General features: G+C 43.0%; 1 protein-coding gene across 4 annotated transcripts in view; it reads right to left on the bottom strand.

Moving 5' to 3' along the window:
• Nucleotides 1–13,703, bottom strand: part of LOC146833172 (microspherule protein 1) — a 329,726-nt gene that overhangs the window by 171,561 nt on the left and 144,462 nt on the right. For all 4 annotated transcript variants that reach the window (XM_085600822.1, XM_085600820.1, XM_085600821.1 and 1 more), the window contains exons 4-5: nucleotides 5,178–5,325; nucleotides 1,820–1,978 (exon numbers count right to left, since the gene is read on the bottom strand). In XM_085600822.1, the coding sequence (XP_085456948.1) occupies nucleotides 1,820–1,978; nucleotides 5,178–5,325 (307 nt within the window). The remainder of the gene's footprint in view (nucleotides 1–1,819; nucleotides 1,979–5,177; nucleotides 5,326–13,703) is intronic.

Genomic DNA, 13,703 nt, shown 5'->3' with positions numbered 1-13,703 from the left:
AGAAAATCACCTATAGTCTCTATAAGGCAATCTGTAAAGGCGGTGGCTGATTCTAATGGTTGTGATCGAGCGGGGCAGCAGGGAAGCCCCCACACCAATGTCCACATGCTACTTGCTGCTCACTCGCCCTGCCCATAACAGACGTTGCAAGTCAAAGGGGTATTTCCAACTTATATCACATAACTAAATACTAAATATGCAGTAATATTGCTCACACTATATCAAACATCTTCATTGCACAAGAGGGTCAGCTAAATGTAAGTTAATATGGAGTTACGGTAGTAGAACTGGGCCAATAAATATATTCATACAGAAATAGGAGAGTAAAGGTATTTAACAAATTGTGAAGTAAAATATATATTAAAAAATGTCCTATAATTTAAAGTAGAGGGCATATATACTTATACGGATACATTTTATAAATATATAAGAATAGGTTACCTAACAAAAATAAGGCTAAGGGCGCAATATTGAAAATATAATAAATAAGATGAAAAATTGTTATAGAAGCTACCTTAATTTAAGAGAAAGGGGTGATATCAAGGACAATATTATAAATAGTAGAATAACTTACCTGAACAATATAGTGGTAATCCATATAAACAGGTCGATATTATGAAGGTTAATTTACAGCCATACAAACCGTAAGAAAAATAAGAATCGGAAATAGCAAAAACAGTGCATGGAAACATGACGATATCTTAGGATGTCTGACAGAAACGGTAGTTGAAACCAAGAAAAACAATGTTACTGTATCATTTGATCTCTATTTGTTTCATAGAAAATGTCACGTTTTCAGTGTAGCTGGTCGTCTTCTTTTATACACAAGTACCACAATATTTCCTGAATCATAGTAACTAAACGGCGACAGCTAAAGGTTTTTTGGGGGATTTGTGTCTGTCAATCAGGGGCTAATGGCACACAGCATAAGATCTACACTACAGGATACTATCAATTGTCTTTATAGTGACAATTCAGTTTCTGGCCACTTGGTGGCAGAACATGCAAGCATATGAATCTTTGGATGCTCCCAAGGTGGAACAACATTCATGCCATGGCAGTAGAACTCATGGTACATGGCTGTGGGAAAAGAACACATAACTGTATATGTGGTGAATACATGGACCAGAGTCAGGTTCAGTCACAGTACAAGTCAACGCTGACTACATTAATACAGTGACCAATGCTTTCATCACACAGGAGTACAATGCTCTTCAGAAATCTCAGATCCCTGCTGTAGGCTACAGCACATATTCCTTCCCCAACAGTGGAAATCCTGTCAAACTACAATGAAGACAAGTACTGTGAGTGACCAGAATCCTTTGGTCTGGAGCACCGTGCTTAGCAGTAGCGCAAATGTTCCTATATTCACAGGAACAATACCTGAAGCTGCCCTAGAGATCATGGGTGCTGGTTTACGATGAATAGTAAATTCAAAGATTTCTGGGTGTCATAACAGTGTTCAAACATAACCCCATTGACCCCTGTATGTTACAGTGCAGTGCTCTCTAGTGACTCCTAAAATCTGGTACACCATATTTGTAAGCAACAATACAGCACAATAACACCACAGACCCATGTACACTGGTTCATGTTGATTAGCATCACAACTCCACGGAACCACCGAGATTCCTTATGCAGTACAACATGGTGACCCTACAAAGCCCTGCACACTGTAGGATAGTAGTCCACAGTGTTGTCAGAGATCTAGTACATACTGGAGTGCAGTGTCCCCCACTGAACCTATGCAGCCTGGCATGCTGGAGCTCTGTGCTCCTCAATTTTTTCAGACATCTTTTCAGACTAGCGGCCCAGTTACCTGCAGCACGGCGTTGATCAGCAACAAGTCATCAGCGGGCTTCCATCTGCCTAGGTCCTTGGTCACCTGCAGAGGCTGTTTACTCTTCTTGATACGTTTGGTGAGGCTGGGGCTGGGAGCAGGAGAAGGGGTCACAGGTGTCGTCACAGACTTCAAGACCTTTTTTGTGAGTAAAACAGCTGTTAAGGCAACAGTCACCTAGCTATGGGTTGTATGCACACACTACCCATATATCACCTTCAAGACAACCCTCAACCCTGCCCAGCCTGTATAACAATCTCCTGGAGATACCATGGGGGCAAAGAAAAACAAGCACTTGCAATGCAATAGGTCTCCCATTACTGATAGCTTGAGGTATTGGTATTGCAAATAATAATGCAACGCCAATAGCTCATACTTTCAGTAATGCGAGACCTATTGCATTGCAAATGATTGCATAGTGAGCCAGGAACCAGCACTGTATGTTTCAGTGCAGTGCCGCAAGCTGCTCCTAGAGCTCCCTAGTGAGCAAGGCACCAGCACTGCATGTCTAGGTGCAGTACAGCAAGCTGTTACTAGATGTCCCCAATGAGCAGGGCACCAGCACGGCTTGTCTAGGTGCATCCACCCTATCCATAATGCATTGCATGCAAGACAGTACCACAAGTACATCCAAATAGCTATGTCCATATATACAATTAGTAGCCTTGAAATGGGACAAAAGAATTATATTAATTCCTGATTACGTTAGGTTGAACTCTATGGGGAGCTGATTATAGAAGGTCGAATATGAATGTGAGATGTGGTAGGTGCAGTACCGCAAGCTGTTCCTAGAGGCCCCTAGTGAGCAAGGCACCAGCACTGCCAGTACCGCAAGCTGCTCCTAGAGGCCCCTAGTAAGCAAGGCACCAGCACTGCCAGTACCGCAAGCTGCTCCTAGAGTTTCCTAGTGAGCATCACAAACCTTTGGTCTCATATGGCACTCCCATAATGCATTGCAGGAAAGACATTACCACAAGTACATTCAAATAGCTATGTCCATATATACAATAGCTTTGAAATGTGACAAAACAATTATTATATTAATTACGGATTAGGTTGTACTCTATGTGGAGCTGATGAAGGGAAATTCATAGAAGGTCTAACATAGATGTGTAGGTGCAGTACCGCAAGCTGCGCCTAGATTTCCCTAGTGAGCATCAACCCTTTGGTCACATATGGTACTCCCCTAAGGCATTACATGCAAGACAGTACCACAAGTACATTCAAATAGCTATGTCCATATACACAATTAATAGCTATGAAACGTGACAAAGCAATTATTATATTAATTCTGATTAAGTTGTAATCTATGTGGAGCTGATGAAGGGAAATTTATAAAAGGTCTAATATAAATGCGAGATGTGTAGTAGCAGTACCGCAAAGTGCGCCTAGATGCCCCTAGTGAGCATCATAAAATTTGAAGATATGGTAAATCCACCCTACCCAAAATGCATTGCATGGAAGACAGTACCACAGTCCATTCAATATATAAAATTAGTAGCTTTGAAATGCGACAAAAGAATTATTATATTAATTCTGGATTAGGTTGAACTCTATGTGGAGATGATGAAGGGAAATGTATAGACAGTCTAACATAGATGTGCAGGTGCAGTACTGCACCTAGATGTCCCTAGTGAGCATCAACCCTTTGGTCACATATGGTACTCCCCTAAAGCATTTCATGCAAGACAGTACCACAAGTACATTCAAATAGCTATGTCCATATACACAATTAATAACTATGAAACGTGACAAAGCAATTATTATATTAATCCTGATTAAGTTGTACTCTATGTGGAGCTGATGAAGGGAAATTTATAAAAGGTCTAATATAAATGTGAGATGTGTAGGTGCAGTAACGCAAGCTGCGCCTAAATGTCCCTAGTGAGCATCATAAACTTTGAAGATATGGTAAATCCACCCTACCCAAAATGCATTGCATGGAAGACAGTACCGCAAGCTGCGCCTAGATATGTGGAGCCGATGAAGGGAAATGTATAGACAGTCTAACATAGATGTGCAGGTGCAGTACTGCACCTAGATGTCCCTAGTGAGCATCAACCCTTTGGTCACATATGGTACTCCCCTAATGCATTGCATGCAAGACAGTACCACATGTACATTCAAATAGCTATGTCCATATATACAATTAATAGTTTTGAAATGCGACAAAAGAATTATTATATTAATTCCGGGTTAGGTTGTTCTCTATGTGGAGCTGATGAAGGGAAATTTATAGAAGGTCTAATATAAATGTGAGATGTGTAGGTGCAGTACCGCAAGCTGCATCTAGATGTGCTTAGTGAGTATCATAAACTTTGAAGATATGGTGAATCCACCCTACCTATATTTAAAATCACTGAAAAAGCCAAAGGTTACAGTTAGGCTCAGATGTCACTCCAAAAAAACAGTGCAATTCAGCAGTTATAGTTACCTGAGTTAACTACAACATACGCCCCCACAATGCACTGCTTATGACCTCACATAGTACATCTTCTCATGACATGGTCAGTGACATCGCTGATGACATCTCAAATGACATCACTGACGCCATCACAGGCAGTTTGGGCTGGGTTGTTCCCATGAGGAGTAGGGTCAAGACTGATTTGCATATGGCTGGATCTAAACTAGGGTGGGATAATGAGTAAAAGAACAATGGATTAAAACCCAGATCTCTTGACTGGGGGAGAGTGGTTGAAAAGTTTCATCACTCCGTCCATCATCTTGTTGTGTTTGCTATGTTCGCCCTAAGTGGCAAAGGGTATACCCAGACCTGGGTCCCTTGCTCGCTGTGCTTCTGGATTCAAGCTAGGCTGGTTGATGAGGGGTGATAACCCGAAACCAGACCTAGGATGCTTGTTTACGGGCCAGAGAGGACCTGGCCTGGCATATGGCTGGATCCAAACTGGGGTGGCATAGTGAGCAAAGGATGATAATTTTCCTCTTTTCAGGCTCTCAAAAAATGGCATGCTTCATTTTGGGAAGAGCAAGTGGATGTTCAAGGAGTATACACAGAGTTCTATGTCCTAGAATTAAGGATGAAGCTCGCAACTTAGACACCTTGAGAAAAGCAAAACTCGAAGGCAAGCTGAAGCACCAATATGCCTGCAGGGGTGGCAGAGCTGTTTGCCAGGGCTGGTTTCGGACGCTTTTGTTACAGGGGGACGATATTGCAACTATGCTGCAAAACAGGCCCCCAGGGGTCCAAAACCAGCACCCATTCTGGCGGCCATCCGTGGAAACTTCCGGAGCCTTCTACGTCCAGTCCGGCCCTGTTCACATTACCCTACATCTGCTACCACCCCAATCATGAACACCCCATGGCTGTCCTCCTCACCTTTTTCTTCTCGCTAGATGAGGGCTCGCTGCCGGAGCAGCGTCCTGGCTCTATGCCACTGCCCACGTTGGGAACCTTGGCGCGGCTTGTGGATTTTGCCAGGCTGCTCTCAACGAGTTCGTCATCAAACTTTTTCCGCTTGATAAATCTAAAGAAAGGAAATGGTTAGGAAAAAATAGGAGTTAGGGATGAAAGTACAAGAGCTAGCAAAGATGCGCTGCAGAAGCAACAATAAGTGAAAGAAAGCAGAGGCAGAGTTCATAGAGAGTGTGCAACAGACTTAAAACGAGACAGTCATAAAAAGTGATATCAAGCAAAAGACAAAGAGGGAGACAAAGAGACACTAAGTGCACATAATAGCAATATTACGAACAGAAGGAAAAGACTTAGAAAAACGTGACAGAGAGGAAATCTAGTAAGTGAGATAGCAGCAGAGGAGAAGAGCAGAAAAGATGGCACTGAAGGAAGTAGTGGGTACATAGTGTGAGAGGTGCCCTGGAAAGATACCCGCAGAAGTGTGCCTCCCCATACAAACCATAAACAATTTCCACTGCAATACAGAACTCAGTAAAAGTATTACGCAGATTTACCTCATAATAACATCGGGTAAAAAAGAGAATGAAAACTGCTAGGAAGAAATATTCATGTTGAAGGTGGCGTACTGTGGCTTAGCGTTTAGGAGGACATATTCTGAGGGTGCATGGACCAACAAACAGATTTATACTTTCACTTTGATAGGTCGCTTATGAGTTTTCAAAGGCGGTGGCTGTGCAAAGTACAGTAATGCTCTATGAGCGTTGTCTGGACACTTTCGATATTTTCATTTCCTTTTTACTTGTGGTCTAGCTAGTAGTTTGTACCTGGACTGTGCACTCCCTCCTACTTTGTGTGTGCTTTTTTTTAACCATTCGGCTTCCCCTTAGGCTCCATCATTGGTCAATAGATACTTGTTTCACTGTCCACTCACACTGTGCTTTGTTGCAGACATTCCACCGGGATCAAGGTTGGCTCCTAGTCTTCCTTGGGCCATCAGGCCACTGGCTCAGATAAGGTGCGTTAGTTAATCAATTTGTGAAGGTATGAGATCCATATACTTTAAACTCTTAAGATTTCATTGTCTCACAATGTGTGTTCTTCCCTTCCCATAGAGGTGCCGTCTGCATCCTTGATCGATGCTACCTTGAGATTCATGGGTTTCTAAGCCACTACCATCCTCCAACATAGGACTAATTTTGCTTGCTCTCCTTCTTCCCTACTCCCTTACCCTTGGTTCAGGCTAATGCTGCGACTTCCAGTGCGCTCTCAGTTTATGGGACAGCAGAGATTGCCCAGCTCCTTCTACAGTCAATGACGTTTACGGTTCGGCAAATTTTATCAACACTTCATTAGAGACTTTACATCCATAGTTGCTCTCATCAAAAAATTAACAAGAAAAGACTAAGGCCCTGATCACGATGTCGGGTGTACTTGACTCTGCCCCAGCAGTTCTGACCTTACAATTAGGATGTGACCGCTCATACGGCAGCCAGAAACATCCATTTTGCTACGGCAGCTTGTGCGGCTGGTAGAAAAAGCATGCAGCACAAGCGGCCATAGCAAAATGGATGTTTGTAAACATCTTTGCACCGTGTGGCAGGTACCTTAAGGAATAGGAGAGGGAAGGAGGGATGAGGGGACTGCTAGGGGCCCCCAATGTCGCTTTCCGACAGCCTTTTCATGTCGGAAAGGCCAAGCCACCGTCATTAAGGGTATATGTTGTCTTTCTGACGCACCGGCGGGCTCCATGAGCCCGTCGCAAGCGCTGCAGACGGTCCCTCCACCCGATGCCACTGCAATATCAGATGTCGATGGGCCCGACACCAACATGCTATCGGTGTCGGACCCACCAATATCATAATCTGCTCCTAATTCTTCAAATGGGATCCTGAACAAGAAACCGCCTTTATAATGTTCAAAGATGCATTTACAATCATCCTCTCCCGTCGTCATTCTGATCTCAATAAGTCTTGTATTGTTGAGACAGATGCATCTGCATTCGCCATCAGGACTTACTCTGTCAGAACGTCATCCTGAATCAGTGTTGGACTGACCTTTCCAGACTGAATGGGCCAGTGTATAGGAAGGATGGCTTGGTCCAGTCATGGCCCAGGGGTCCAAAAAACAAATAAAATTAACCCCTCCAACTAGCCCTTTAAAGCTCTCCCACGGGAGCAGTGCCAGAGTCGAAGACTACACGAAATGATCTCACAAAAGTTTAGATGCCAAATTTCTGTTAATGCCCACATGACTAAAACCTAGGCATCCAATCACCTTTTTTATTACATCTTGTGCATTTATTACTGGAAGTAAGACATTTATTAATAATGTACGCTGTGTAATATAGCATCAAACCATTGAAAAGGATAATTTAATTAAACTTAGATTTTTCCCAGCAAGTATTCTAGTATAGATAGATTTCACTGCACTTTTCCCCTTTGTCCCTCATCTCCTTAACACAGGAAGTTTGTTCAATATGCAACTGTTTATGCCAATACCTCAAGACGCAATTCTGTCATTCCTCAGACAGCATTTTTCTAACTTGGTTGGCTGATTCCTTTACTCCCTCATTTAAAAAACTACTTAGCACTGAGTTTATTGGTAAAAAATGGAATTAGTAGCATTGTCTAATAGATGTATTCAGAGGTCAATGCCTATAAATTTTTTTAAGTGTTGCACCCTCAAAAAAAAAAAAAAGAAATCCCCAGGGGTGGGGGAATCATATCGCCCGACGCCCGAACCATGTTGTTTATATTGACGGGCAAGAAGATTTATTGTCTATTTATGTCCGACGGACATGTAGACATTAATCCCGTTTTAATCACGTTAAAACAACAGGCTGTGGGCACTCTGAGGCTCACAGCCAATCCGAAGCTTGCAGAGAGCCTTTGGCGGCATCTGATTGGCTAGCAGCCCATGACTGGGCTCTAGCCAGTGATTGGCTGGGGGAGTGAAACGTCACTCAGCCTCTGCAAGCAGTAGTCAGTGGCCGCTACGAGGCTTGCAATAAGCATTCAGGTAAAATAAGCAGTTTTGCCCGCTTGAATTGTGTGATTTTGTGACGGAGGTGCTGCGATTTTCTTTCATTTATATTTTTAGCAACCGTGCGTGGGTAGATTAATTAGTACAAAAGCCTAGGCCTGGCCCGCCTCGGCGCCTCAGATGAGGACGTCAAAAAAGCATATCGCAAGCAGGCGCGCTGCGCTACCACCGCTTCATGGGGGAAACACCCATTACAACGAATTCAGATTCACACGCTGCCATCACAACGCGGGTTTAACATCGCGGGTCCGGAGCCTTCATACCGCAGATGGAAACAGATCTGCAGATTAATGCTTCCAAAAGAGACATCCGTTGGTGACTTGCAATTTATAACTTAAAGTCCTAATATAGAATAGTGAACTACATAAACACACCGACAAATATACATTACAAAATTGATTAATGTTGCAAAGAGGGTACATTTGGCGAAAAAACGATTCCTATTATTAAAGGAAGCTCCCAACTTTGCTGTTTCTTTTTCGACTCTGCGTTTGTGCTTCTCCACACCAAGCACTCTTAAACTACTGCCTACCAGTATGGGTGACATGTGACTCCTACACTTTCACTCCTTTGGCTTATGGGCAAAAAAACATTGTCGCACACGGCGCAGCCAGCACTAAAAGCTTTCGAAGCACCTGCTGCAGCGTTTCTTTCCGCTGGCAATTACCAGGCCTCACAGAAATGTGTAGGAAACTTGTGTGATGAATTGCCATCCTGGAAAGAGATCCGTGTTTTGTATAGTTGAGGTTGTGACCTCGGTGAAGTTAGTGCAGAGGGTTAATATGCCTGCTGCAAAGAACATGTACGAAGTCGATTACAGAGTGCATAGGATGGGAACAGATCTGCAGATTAATGCTTTCAAAAGAGACATCCGTTGGTGACTTGCAATTTATAACTTAAAGTCCTAATATAGAATAGTGAGCTATTAACTTTCAGCCCATAACTGCGTAAACACACCGACAAATATACATTACACAATTGATTAATGTTGCAAAGAGGGTACATTTGGCGAAAAAACGATTCTTATTATTAAAGGAAGCTCCCAACTTTGCTGTTTCTTTTTCGATACAACTTACCGATTCGCAAGGAACGTAGGGCTCACGTCTGGCCAGCTTCAAAAGTGAGGGGGAAATGGCAGGAGGCACGCTGGCTGACACCTTTTATATCCCACCCATACGTTTTTACAAGGGTGACGGTAAATTAGTACATTACGTATGGTTTGAAATGTACGTATTTTGTGGGAATAAATACACAGCCAAGGGTGACGGTAAATTAGTACATTACGTAGGGTTTGAAATGTACGTATTTTGTGGGAATAAATACACAGCCAAAAAAAATGGAAAAAAAGGGGAATAGAAATAAAAGAATTGCCGTCAGGGTTAAGGGGAGGGGGCGCAGGGGGGCGATAATATCGCTTGACAAGTTTTCCTTTAGCATTATTATTGCACAGCATTCAATGGTTTACTGATTTTAATAAGCAAAAATATATTAATGTTTCTCTGTCAGCCGGAGCCCTTAGGTTTGATGTGGAACGGGGGTAGGTGGGACAAGTGGATTTTACAGGACATTTAGATCTCAGTGGCATTTTGTCCCTTGGACAACTAGATTATTTGGAAAATTCCACACCCCTGAATCCCCCACTTTCATTATTCCTAAGGGTTACCATCTATAAACCATCCCTTCTGTGGGACTCGAAGATGAATACTTACAGCATTGGAGAGGGGTTTTGACATGCAAAACGGAATTTATATTGAATAAAAACCTTTCGCCTTGTTGTCCAAATATTATGGAAGGTTTTATATCTCACATTTGACACCTTTGTATTTTTAATGCTACAGGGTGAATTGCCTATATTTAAACTTCTCAACTTGATAATACTAAAGAGTTATCACAGTGGGAGGAATTCATGGAAAAGAGGTGGATTTGCAGTGCGAAAGATGCTGCAATGTACAAATAAAAATCCGGAAGTCCAAGTCCACCCTTCTTTTTGGGTCAACTGTATTCGCTGCAGGCGCTGGTGATTCCGTATAAACAGGACAATGGCCCTCTCCAATTTATTTTTTTTTTTTAAAGCAAATATCAAAGTTACAGGCAATGGTCAAAAAAATAAAACAAAAATAAAGGAAAGAATAGACATTTTAATTAAAGCTCCATCCCCAACTATTGACAGTGGAAGGGGTGTCCATATTAGTAATAGTGTATGCATTACCCTCATTAATGGAACATGACTGCTGGTAAACATATCCTCTTGTTTTTCCGAAAAGAATACTCCTAAGTATTTTTATAGTAATTTTCCCTTAAATTTATTGGCAGAATCTTGGGGTTGTGGTGACTATTAGGGACTATGCCTTAGATTTATTAGTCTTACCACAGACTTTAAAAGTTTTTTAAAGACTCTATGACCGTAGCAAGATCAAGCAGACAAACAAAACTGGATACAAAAATAATCTCCAATTATGATGGTGAACCAGGGTATCTATGTCACAAGGGAAAACTGTCCCTAGAAGAACTTAACAAAAACAAGTTTTGATCAGATGCCATGACCCACCTTGACTTGGCAGGTCACCCTGAAAGACACAAGATTTAGTAAAGGAAATATTTCGGTGGACTGGGGTGCTTAATGCGATATCAAGAGTATCTGAAGCATTATCGTGTGTGGTCATTCAAAGACCGAAAAGGCAGAAACCGCCATGGTCAATAATATCTAGCCATTTTATTGTAGATCATAAGAGCAGCATAAGACCATCCTTGTAGTCACTATTTCCCTAAATTGGGCCATTTTATTCCTCTGGTGAAGTTACCAAATTCTCCAGAAGTGGCCTAGATCTTTTTGAAAGAAAGAATGCATGTACTGCCAGATACCAGAATTTTAGACAGAATCTCAACGTGGGTCAAAGCTTGGAAGGACCTATTGGTACAGCTATACCAGTTGTCATCCACAGACGCGGCAGGTGATCAGGCTTTAGTCGACTAGGCCCACTATTTTCGATGGTACTGCAATATGAATGGTCACAATAGTTATCCACTTCATAATTCACACATACAACTTCAGCAGTTCACTGGGTTATTCACCTGTAGGAAGCTGGCTCTGTATATGGTATCACCACTAGGTGGTTATACCGTGCACAGTGTTAATGGGTTCCCCAAATGTGCACAGAGCTCAATGTAAAACCCAAAAGGCTCTATTACTGGTAGTGGGGGCGAGCACCCTTAGGCCTAACACAGAGGAGTGTAAGATATTTATCGCACAACACTGACCAATAATGGGCACACAACTCAAAAATGAGATCCACACCAATTTTAGAAAAGTGTACTTTATTTGTATTTTATTTTAAGACCAGAATCTTTGCAAAAAGGTATGTATGTTTTTTACTAAAAGTACTTTTCTCTTTCAAAAGTTGAGACTTTTTTATTCTTAACCCCTTCAGCGCGGCGCGGATTTCCGCGCCACGCTGAAGGTTCTGAGCGCGGGCGGGGCCATGACGGAACGGTTCCGTCATAAGCACAGCCCAACCGACGTGCATGAGGGAACCGTTCCGTCATGGGCGTCGAAGGGGTTAAAGTAGTTCTATGTTATCCTATGGGGAAAACAATGTGGTTTAACAGGTAAGTAATACACTCACAGTTCTGCCCAATGCGTTTCAATGAGGACTGGGGATGCTTGGAGCCACACTGCTTGCAGTTAAGTAGCTCGGTTACAGGGGCCAAGCTTAGGGGGTTAGGACCAGCACGGGGGACGGGGCGACAAATCAGCACCAAACCTACACCATCAGTGGAATAGGGGCGGACGGGTGCAGGGTGCAATTTCAGCATCGGGCGTCCCATGCTTTTCAATGGTGATCCTACTTTTGACAAACAGACTGCAAGCGTTGCACCGGAGATTGCAGGAAGAAAACTAAAGACAGCAGAGGTATGTAGAGATGTAGGGGGTCGTAGGAGCACCATCGGTTCAGCTCTCCAAGCCAGGGGGCTTTGGGTGCGGGGTGCCTTTTGATGCTGGAGTCTTTTTGCCGGAGCCTGTCTCGTCAGGGGGAGCCTCTGTATTCAAACTGCAGGCACCGGCAGGAGACAGGACTCCGCCTGGATCCGGGGCCCTTGAAGTTAGTTTCTTCTGGACAGGGCCACTGACCACGGGAGATTGGAGTCTTATTTCGAAGGCCGCAGTCCTTCAGAGATCACTGGCTGCAAGACAGGTCGCTGGTTAACAGAAGCTGGAGACAGGCCGGTAGGGCTGAGACCAAGGCAGTCTTTGTCTTCAGTCTTCTCTGCAGGGATGTTTTCTTTCTTCTTAGGCTATTGCAGATCTACTTTCTAGGTTTGGGGGAGCCCTCTAAATGGAAAATGCTACTTACCAGTATGCATCTGTTCTTGGCATGTAGAGCTGTAGATACGTATACTTATGCATAGATCACCATCTGATGTTGGGCTTGGATGTTTGCACGTTGTTTTTGTCTTGGAAGAAGTCTTTGTAGTCATGAGGTAGGTGACTCCTCCTTAGGACGATAGAGCGCATGGGCATCGACTCCATCTCTAGATTGTTTTGCCATGGAGGGTTATGATGGAGTTAGTAAGAAATAGAAAAGTATGTTCATGTTCCATGTGTAATGTAACCAAGTAAGATAATACTGGAACAGATAGAGGTATATGGGGAGGCGGGTGGGGGTATATGGATCTACAGCTCTACATGCCAAGAACAGATGCATACTGGTAAGTAGCATTTTCCGTTCGAGGCATACAAGCTGTAGATCGTATACTTATGCATGGACTATACAGCAGTTACCTCTTTAGCGGTGGCTACCTGTATCTGCTGCAGTGGTTTAAAAAAGTGTTCTTAAAACAGCCTGGCCCACACTAGGGTGTTGTTTTGCCTGCACGTCTACACAATAGTGTTTTGTGAAGGTGTGTGGTATAGACCAAGTTGCTGCTTTGCAGATGTCATATAGGGGAATGTTCCCTAAGAATGCCATAGATGCACCTAGTTTACGTGTGGAGTGAGCTCTAAGGGGAACGGTTAATGTGCGTTTGGCTTTAGAGTAGCATATTTGGATGCATTTAACAATCCACCTTGCAATCCCTGTTTTTAAGATAGGATTGCCCTTATGAGGTGGGGAGAAAGCCACAAAAAGTGGTTTAGTCTTTCTAAAGGATTTTGTTCTTTCAATGTAGTAAAGTAACGCTTTTTTCACATCTAGCGTGTGAAGAGCTCGTTCTGCTACTGAGTCTGGTAGAGGGAAAAATACTGGGAGTTCTACAGACTGGTTAAGGTGGAAAACAGACACGACTTTAGGTAGAAAGTTTAGGTTAGTCCTTAGAACCACTTTGTTATGATTAATTTGTAGCAATGGTTCTTGTATGGTTAATGCCTGAAGTTCACTGACTCTTCTGAGAGGTGATCGCAACCAGGAAAGCTACTTTCCAGGTTAGAAATTGTAATTCGCATTTATGCAG

The sequence above is a fragment of the Triturus cristatus genome, chromosome 4_2, assembly GCF_964204655.1.
Source record: "Triturus cristatus chromosome 4_2, aTriCri1.1, whole genome shotgun sequence".
NCBI classification, from domain to species: Eukaryota; Metazoa; Chordata; class Amphibia; order Caudata; family Salamandridae; genus Triturus; species Triturus cristatus.
Note: the sequence above shows the minus strand (reverse complement) of the source record. Positions and strands in the feature narration are given on the sequence as shown.